The 10,244-nt window shown below is 42.2% G+C and overlaps 1 protein-coding gene across 1 annotated transcript in view; it reads right to left on the minus strand.

Annotated features, from left to right (window-relative positions):
- LOC126266645 (nephrin-like) overlaps positions 1-10,244 on the minus strand; it is a 336,835-nt gene that overhangs the window by 41,939 nt on the left and 284,652 nt on the right. The window contains exon 10 of the mRNA XM_049971078.1: positions 1,188-1,481. Coding sequence (XP_049827035.1) covers positions 1,188-1,481 — 294 coding nt within the window. The remainder of the gene's footprint in view (positions 1-1,187; positions 1,482-10,244) is intronic.

The raw sequence follows: 10,244 nt of genomic DNA on the forward strand, positions 1-10,244 counted from the left end.
CAAATAAGTGGCTGTGCTCTCGGAGGACTTCATTCCTGTTCTGACTGTACGTTGATGCCAGCCACAAATGTGCTTTCACTGTCAAGTATTGTACTTCAGTGACAATTCAGCTTCCGATTGTAATTTCGAGGTGACAATATTTTGTCCTAAGAGTTTAACAGAGTTTAGGGAAAATGTTGTGCGACTTTTATTCCTGTCAGTTAAGGCTGTAACATGGCAACTCAAGAATTATAGATCACTAATTAGCTGCAATATTCACTGACAATCTCATGATCGTTGATATGTTTTGTTATTGGTCTTCATAGAGGGATCGCTGTTGTGATGTATTACTGGAGTGAAATGTGTCAGTACAGCGCTGTTGTTATAGATAAGAGGCACGACAGTTTTTGAACCACTAGAAGTGAGCAGATCTTCATCTAGCTGGCACGGTAGCTGGAATTGTGTGTAGTGCGTGTGATAAGTGCCTGACAGATACAGGATGCGGTATTATGTTTGCAGCCACTACCTGAAAATAGAAAGCTGTGGTGTTTTCCGGTGGCCACCACACAAAAGATTCAGATCACAGTGTATTATTCATAGCCACTAGATGAAATATGCAGAAATTGATGTTTTATCTGTAGCTACTACCTAAAAGAATCAGAGTGTGTCATTCTAACCACAGTCAATACCTGAAATAGGCATTGTGTGGTGATTTACCGATGGTCATTGCCTGAAAGACGTTTAATGTGCTGCGTTTTATCAGTGGCCGCTGCCTCTGAGACACACGATGCAATTTTTTACCTGCAGGCACTACCTGATAGACGCAGGGTGTGGTGTTTAACTGTGGACACTACCTGAAAGATGCAGTGCACATTGTTTTACCTGCGGTCACTACCTGAAAGACGCATGGTACGGTGTTTACCTGCCATCACTACCTGAAAGACGCAGGGCACGGTGTTTTACCTGGCGTCACTACCTGAAAGACGCAGGGCACGGTGTTTTACCTGCAGTCACTACTAGAAAGACGCAGGGCTCGGTGTTTTACCTCGCGTCATTACCTGAAAGACGCAGGTACAGCGTTTTACCTGCAGTCACTACCTGAAAGATGCAGGGCACAGTGTTTTACCTGCAGTCACTACCTGAAAGATGCAGGGCACAGTGTTTTACCTGCAGTCACTACCTGAAAGATGCAGGGCACAGTGTTTTACCTGCGGCCACTACCTGAAAGACGCAGGGCGCGGCCTGCGCGCCGACGGCGTTGTCGGACCAGCAGAGCAGCGTGCCGTAGTCGAGGTCGGAGCGCACCGTATAGCGCAGCAGCGACAGGCTGCCGTTGCTGGCGAAGTGCTTGCTGTCCACCTCCATCGTCTCGCCCGAGTTGTTGAACTTCCAGCGGAAGGCGCGCGCCGGCGGGTCGCTCTGCACGCGGCACCACACGTCCAGCGTCTCTGAGCGCGACGCGCCCACCACCACTGCACGCTCCTCGGAGCACCTCGGCGCGTCTGCAGCGTCACAAAAGAATTGTCCACTGTGAGAGCAGTATGCTCTGTGGTCATCAGCAAGATGACGAAGTCAGTTTCGTCTCAGTTGGTTACACCATCGCCAGTTTTCTAAATTTCAGTTTCTAGTGAAATTTCCAAAAATATATTATTGCTGTAGGAAACGATGTAGTGCTTGAAGGGCGTCTATGGGGGTACACTTATATGTGACACCAAAATGCTGTAATGATGCTAATGTAAACTAAAATGAAACTATTATATTGTAAACGATGTATGTCTGCAGTGAGTCCGTTAAGCGGGCCAGCCGCTGTGGCCGAGCGGTTCTAGGCGCTTCAGTCCGGAACCGTGTAGCTGCTCCGGTCGCAAGTTCGAATCCTGCCTCGGACATGGATGTGTGTGATGTAGTTAGGTTTAAGTGGTAATAAGTCTAGGGGACTCATGACCTCAGATGTTAGGTCCCATAGTGCTTAGAGCCATCTGAATCATTTTTGAACCATTAAGCGGATCGCTGACTTTGCACGACTGCAGAGCCAAAGATACTGCTTCTGGTCTGAGATTGTAGAGTTGAAGTAAGAGAGGCGCTTGGCGCAAAGTAGTGAGTGTGTTTCAGTCTGTGAACGAAAGATGATGGGGTAGGCGGTTCTTGTGGTGTGCTCTGTAAAGCCACAATATGTTAGATTATAATGTAGAAACTTTCTCATACCAATATTTTGTGTTACACCACACGTAAAATAGGTAGCTACAATGATAAATGATTTTATAATAAAATCTAAGGTGAAATAATGAAATTTAAATTTAATCGTGTACAAGAAAGTATTACTGGATTGATATTACAAAGAAGCTTTATGAGTACACGTATTATAGGAAATATAAATGTGGAAGCAAAAGTCTTCTCGTAGTTAAGGTAAAGAAGTAAATTTTTATTACTTTCCCTTTGCCAGCGGGTTAGTGTAAATGATTTGGCTAATAATTGGTAACAGTGAGTTTTGTGTTGAGTAACCACAGAATGTACGTAAACAGATTTGATTTATAGGCTAGTTAGATATTTATTAACAAAGGTGTACGTAATTTGGTGATTTGTCTTTATGCTTTTTAGTGATGTTAGATAACAATTGCAGTACAAAACTAATTTTTTGTGTCTACGTCAACAAAGAATGATTTTCATTTAGTAAAAGAATGTACATTTTTTTGAGTCATGTCATTTCAATTGTCAGATGTTTTGAAAAGCCAAACTTATCTGCGAATACATGGTCACTATTAAAAAAGTTTGTGTTAGTAAGTCACCCATATCACTACCGCACCCCTGTCCAGGTCATACGTTTTTGTTTGAAAGACATTCAATATTTTTTAAAAGTTTTCATTTATCAGCTAAAAGAATTTTATGTATGTTTCAATGTTTCAAAGTATTACTACCAGCATTGCACAAAGCTCAGCCTGTAGCTAGTATGTTTTATTCTTCCTCATGAGACAGCAGAATATAACGCAATCCACCGTTGCTGCTTTAGATGTTATGTGCACAGGGATCAAAGTTATCAGTTTTGAACAGGTCCAGAGTATTCAGTATCTAAGGGGCTGAATGTATTTTGCAGTGACTCTATTTCTTTATAGGTACTGGGAGTAGCGTTGCGCAATCAGTTCGTATAAAGTTTTGCTGACAGTAACACAGAGTAAACATGCTACTAACAGTTACAGAACGCTACACGTCAACTGTACGCATTCACACTTCAGGCATTACTTTAAGTATTTCAAATAATTTTAAACATCTTTATATGCTTTGGAACGCAAAATTATTACGAATCGTTACGAAAAATATGTAAACCTTACCTTCCAAAATATTTGGAAGCAAATATTTTTTTACACCAACCTCTGTAAAAAGTCGGAAGCTGATTGAGAAAGAATGAATAGTCTCAAAATATTACATGCGTATCATATTTCAGCGTTAAAACATAGTATTCCAGTATAAACAATAAAAAAAATTTGCACGTGTAACGAAAATAGTTCTCGCAGTAACTTCACATGTGAAAGTTGTTAGGGGTATAGCAAAATTAATTTTGGTAGCTTCTGAGATTTCGTTATTGTATTCTGTACCTACGAAAGCGGTTTATTTGCGAGAGATTCCGTGTGCAACAGCGCGCGAGGAGTAGCGTGTTGCGGCCCCGGCGGCTCGCCTTATTAGGGCAGAGAATGTTCCCTACCTCCCGAAAATATTGTATTTGCAGCTCTTACAAACTCTTCACCACTGCATCCGTCACAAAAACCACATATCAACAATGTACAGAAGTACGTGGAGGTACATTTCCCGTAGATTCGTGCCGAATTGTAAATCTGTTCACCATTTCCGCGTTTCGTCTAGAGAAACCACTAGCATTTTGGCCTTTGAATGCAATAAATGCACAATCCGCAAAAATGTAGCTGTGAAGAACGGTATAACTCTTCGCTTCATGCTAAATTGGCGTTCATTGTCATGTTTTCTGAAAATCGATTTCCTTTAGGAGACAAAGAATGACCGTTTCGCAAATGCTCATACTCCGTTTTATGTTATAATTGGGCACGGGCGTTTATGACCAAAGGATACTCACCTATATGGTAGAATTCTAACACAGTTCTTTTGATCACTTCTTTATTAAATCTGCTGTCCCGTCTATGCCTCTTTCGGAGCGAAGGGAGCACTAACACTAACAGACTTCAGAGAAGTTAAGATGCCGCTAACATGTTGCGGTGATCTCTCTGAGACATCTCATGCTTTTGCCATTAGTTTTGCTGCTTGAAATAAATTCATCTTCCTGATGAACAACTTTGATGAAAAACGTCAAGACATTAGCTATTACTTATCTAATTTGAGATGTAACGCCAATTCGATTCCACCACACACCAATATGACGTGGAGTAGCAACTATTCTATGGACAGTAAGCTACTGTACCGTACCACTAACAATTTTCTATAAATCGGAAAGAGTTCACGGAACAAAGCGAAATCAAACGCATGGCAGTACTGAATAATGACGACAGACCAATCGCTGCCTGATACGGTAACGATTCAGGGCCAGGGGTGAATCTTCGACAGACATAGGAGGCTGAGACGAGCGACTTTGATCCGCCTGGTCTCGTAACGACGACTGTACTATTCACACCAGCAACTGCTGAAATACATGTAGCATTTTCAGGAGCATTAAATTTACTTCTTACCTGAAACTTGACAAACCCTTGAATAACCGCACCACTTAGAGTTCGCTACGTGACGCATGAAATGTGCACCAATGACAGCGTGCCACAGCAAAGTGTTACTTCATTTGCGATATTTAAACAGAGCATAGTAGAGGAGCCGTTGCACACCGTATAGCGGCCCTACTATATTTGACGTAGATGCGCTTTCTTATTCCCCATTAAACTAGTAGCTCCAAACGTGCCATTTAAGAGCTGTATTAAAAATAGTTTGCCGAGTGATGGAATAACGGCTGCAAGTGGGTGGAAAATCTGGTAACTAAACTCATGGAAATTGAAATAAGAACACCGTGAATTCATTGTCCCAGGAAGGGGAAACTTTATTGACACATTCCTGGGGTCAGATACATCACATGATCACATTGACAGAACCACAGGCACATAGACACAGGCAGCAGAGCATGCACAATGTCGGCACTAGTACAATGTATATCCACCTTTCGCAGCAATGCAGGCTGCTATTCTCCCATGGAGACGATCATAGAGATGCTGGATGTAGTCCTGTGGAACGGCTTGCCATGCCATTTCCACCTAGCGCCTCAGTTGGACCAGCGTTCGTACTGGACGTGCAGACCGCGTGAGACGACGCTTCATCCAGTCCCAAACATGCTCAATGGGGGACAGATCCGGAGATCTTGCTGGCCAGGGTAGTTGACTTACACCTTCTAGAGCACGTTGGGTGGCACTGGATACATGCGGACGTGCATTGTCCTGTTTGAACAGCAAGTTCCCTTGCCGGTCTAGGAATGGTAGAACGATAGGTTCGATGACGGTTTGGATGTACCGTGCACTATTCAGTGTCCCCTCGACGATCACCAGAGGTGTACGGCCAGTGTAGGAGATCGCTGCCCACACCATGATGCCGGGTGTTGGCCCTGTGTGCCTCGGTCGTATGCAGTCCTGATTGTGGCGCTCACCTGCACGGCGCCAAACACGCATACGACCATCATTGGCACCAAGGCAGAAGCGACTCTCATCGCTGAAGACGACACGTCTCCATTCGTCCCTCCATTCACGCCTGTCGCGACACCACTGGAGGCGGGCTGCACGATGTTGGTGCGTGAGCGGAAGACGGCCTAACAGTGTGCGGGACCGTAGCCCAGCCTCATGGAGACGGTTGCGAATGGTCCTCGCCGATACCCCAGGAGCAACAGTGTCCCTAATTTGCTGGGAAGTGGCGGTGCGGTCCCCTACGGCACTCTGTTGGATCCTACGGTCTTGGCGTGCATCCGTGCGTCGCTGCGGTCCGGTCCCAGGTCGACGGGCACGTTCACCTTCCGCCGACCACTGGCGACAACATCGATGTACTGTGGAGACCTCACGGCCCACGTGTTGAGCAATTCGGCGGTACGTCCACCCGGCCCACTATACGCCGCCCACTATACGCCCTCGCTCAAAGTCCGTCAACTGCACATACGGTTCACGTCCACGCTGTCGCGGCATGCTACCAGTGTTAAAGACTACGATGGAGCTCCGTATGCCACGGCAAACTGGCTGACACTGACGGCGGTGGTGCACAAATGCTGCGCAGCTAACGCCATTCGACGGCCAACACCGCGGTTGCTGGTGTGTTCGCTGTGCCGTGTGTGTGATCATTGCTTGTACAGCCCTCTCGCAGTGTCCGGAGCAAGTATGGTGGGTCTGACACACCGGTGTCAATGTGTTCTTTTTTCCATTTCCAGGAGTGTAATTATTTTTTTTGAAAGATTTTTACGATTAAGGGGACGTGGTGCCTAGACTAAGGATGTGTTATTGTTTACGGCGAAAAAAGAATGACCCAGGCAGTACAGAGTATACAAATGCTGTAGCGAGATAACAAGACTTCATTCAAATATTTTAAACACCACTCGTTGTTCTGCATTTATTTGTCTGTAACGTAATTCTTATATTCGCATCGGACTACGCTAAATGACAGTATATCAAAAAAATATTGATAATGAATGATTTTTTTTAAAGAATATTTAGAATTACGGAGCGCAGTGAACGTAAACGCGTTTTCAAAATATAAGCAGCATTTTTTTCAGGAATTTTGCGTTGTGGTGGCGTATGAGAGATAGTATGTCGATTTTTTAAATTCTTTTTAGTGGAATGGTATTTTCTTTTTATTTAGTAGTGAATACGGGAAGTGGCGTCTCATATTTATTCCTTCACTAGCTTAGCGCCCATTGCTTCTCTGCGCCTAGAGTGTATGGCCTGCAGAAAGTTTTTGTTTTGTTTTTTGTTTTTATTTAATCGAATTTCTATGTTGTTCATCAATTGTAACACCTTCTAAGCTTTTCACGCTAATTAAGGCCATATAAGAATGGTCTTTTTGAATACACTTGTGACAAAAAAGTGATTATAGTAACTGGGATTCAAGGCCTTTGGCGGTCTTGTGGAGGTATTTCCACAGCAGCTTTCATCCTCTAACAAATACTTCTTTATATCTAACCGAGAAGTGAAATACCTATTTTCATAAATGTAACTTTAAAATTTTTTAATGTAGTGAAGCATTTTCTTAAAACTTTTCATCCACTATTGCACTCCCTTTGGGGTTGAATTTCCAGTTACAATGAAATATTTTTTCATTTCTAATCAATTGTCTGAGATGTTAGGACAATGTTGTGGTAAATTGAAATCAGGATAATCTTCCAGTTGAGCAGTTAGTCGCTACTTTTATTGCGTTTTTATGATGTCTGGTTAACACAACAGCTCTTTGACTGATCATTAAATACTCTTAGGTGAAATAGAAAATAAGGAAAGGGAAATTATCAAGAAAATCTTGGGATAAAAATATGGCAGTGGAAAATAGAAATTTATGACAGAATGAAACGAATATCGGACACAATGAGGAATACAAGTTGTATTACATGGATACCTAAAAAGGCTAGATAAAAAAATAAAATATAGGATTTTTAACTTGATTGACAGAAACCCAGAAACGTTAAGACGTGGATCAAAGAAGGCATATTTGAGGGAAATGAATATAACGGAGGTATAAAAACGAGAAACAGAAAATTTGAAAGCAAAAGTAAAATATTCATGGTCTGCCAGAAGAAAACAAAGAAAAAGACAGGCGTAACACGCGCAGAAGAAAGAAAAGAATAAAATAGAGACAGAACGAAAAACTACTGGAAAGAAAGAAAGCAGAAAAGAAAAACGGCATGGTCCTCAGTAGCCCGATTAAATAAAAAAACTCTTGGATCAGTTCGGTAAATCATATTAAAATTACGTAATAAACTGTATTTAAAGTAGTCCTGTACAAGTTGTGTGGCGTACCACATCATACATTTCATTGTGCCACTTTCTCGTACCACATTTCAAGTGGACCTAAGGTATCTCAACTGGATAAAGAAAGAGTTCGTCTTGACAAAGGACGCCAACTTACTTGTACGTCTGAAAACATTAGTTTCTTAGCAACAGCGTTCATATCTCGTGGGAACTTACTGTACATTTGCATTACCGCTTGGCGCACAATTTGTAAAGTGTCCAAAGACGCGAATCCTACATAAATATTATACTTTTGCCTTGTGTTTTACGAGTGGACGCAGCTTTTAAACAAACTCGTTTCGAACAACACATTGTGCTGATATATTTAAATTGCTTTAGCATAAGAAACTTCAACTTCTTGAACTATAGAATGTATTTTGTAATCGAAGGAAACAAAACAATGTCATCGACAAATCTACGATGGTTCCAAAAGGATGCTTTTATTTGCATTATACAGTATATCCCACCGTTTTGTGAAAGACCAGTTCCAGGGATGGAGATTTCCGAAGTTAACAGGATTAGGAAACGCGATTTGGTGAGAGCAGAATAGATGAGATGCTGAAAAGGTCTTCTGGACTGATGATATCGATTTACGTGAAGCCTTCAAGTATGCCGCGACTATTGGGATACGATAAACGAGTATGGATATTAGGGGGAATAACGTATTGTCATGGAAAGGAAGTATGGAAGAAAGAGATAAATAAAGAAAGATAAGCCCAGATGTGGTGCACTTGATGGAGGTGCTGTTAGCTTTAACATATTGCTTGAATAGAACGGCAGGTTAGAAGTGTTTAAGAAGCGAGTACTTATATTTAGTTAGTGAATGGCAGGAGCACTCTAGTAGTATGTCTTTGCTTTGATAACCTTACGTTACTTGTCCAGTATATATAGATAAGTCGTGGTGGCTTTCGTCATTTATCGATATCACTATTGATATGTTCTTTGACTAGAATGTTGCCATTGGAGCCCAGCGCCCCGTCGTGTGACTGCTCCGGGCATGGTGGACGGTTTGGCGGGCACTCTGAGCTGAGGAACGAAGCTGTAACGAGTTTTCCATGGGGCCTCTTCGCCGTCGTATTAGCCGTTGAAGGGCGACCATTGTTGGGGTCATATTATCCTCTGTAAGTTATGGAGTACCGACGTGGTTTGTGTTGCGATATATGAGAATGGCGCCGAGCTGTCAGGACAGTGTTCATTGTTATTTTGCTCTGTCTTCCTTCTGATTGTTGGTTATGGGTGACCGTGTCTCCAAGGTATTCGAAGAGCAATGTGACTGCAAGATCTGGTAGACATGTGCAGCCGATTCATTGGCAGATATCTCATAACAGTTTGTTTTATGTGTTAACATTATGTATTCGTGATGCTTGTAAACCTTTGGCCAGTGTAAAGCACCATGTGCACCGGTGTGCATTAGTATATGGGTTAACTGTTCTTGCCCGCCACCCTTAACTCTCTTGATTTTGAAAGTTAATGATTTGTCATACAAATTTCAATAGGAGGCACAGTGAAATGTTTGGTATTACCAGCTATCACGGATTATTAACTGTTCATATCATAATATGTGTCTGTTTTGCAGTTTTCTTGGTCTATTTATAATTTGCTTTTGTTACGGTTTCTTCGAAGTTAATGCTGAAGGCCTATGCTGTCTAAGAAACTATATAACGCGTCTGTTCTACTTAAGTTGTTCAGATAAATTTTAGTCTCTTCCAGGGCTCATTTTTCTCAGAACCGCTATGGACTAATGTCTGTACTGATAAGCTGTGAATGTTATGCGAATATCTTTGCGGCTGCTTTAATGGTTTGCTTGAAAGGAAAATTTTTCTGATGTTACTATGTTATTGGTGAAATTATTTCTTAACATATTTTTAGTTGCTTTCCTAATTGTTTTCGTTAACTTGTTAAAAGGCAGTAAACTTATCATGGCTTTTGGTAAGAGCTCAGGTTAATTTATTCTACCCTAGGAGTTATTTACTTAGTACAAGGCTGAGTGTGGAATTCTGTCTAATTAAAATTATTTGTGCTGCAGGAAACTGTCGTTAAAAATTCCTGGTATGTGATACCTAGGAACGGACCCCATTTACTTACACCTGGTCGGCTTGCTTAGCCGGCTGTTTACGTCACTTGCAGTGGATACGATCGGAAGCTCTCGCAGCTGTCTGTCTTTTGCGCTGTTTCCTCCAACCGCGGCCGCACCACTTAACGTTCCTGTTAAAGTTAACTTTATACTTGGAATAATTCTGAATTTCTATCCGCTAGCTTGATGCCTTCACCTTAAACAATTTTTGATGTGTGCTG

The sequence above is a fragment of the Schistocerca gregaria genome, chromosome 1, assembly GCF_023897955.1.
Source record: "Schistocerca gregaria isolate iqSchGreg1 chromosome 1, iqSchGreg1.2, whole genome shotgun sequence".
In the NCBI taxonomy this organism is placed as follows: domain Eukaryota; kingdom Metazoa; phylum Arthropoda; class Insecta; order Orthoptera; family Acrididae; genus Schistocerca; species Schistocerca gregaria.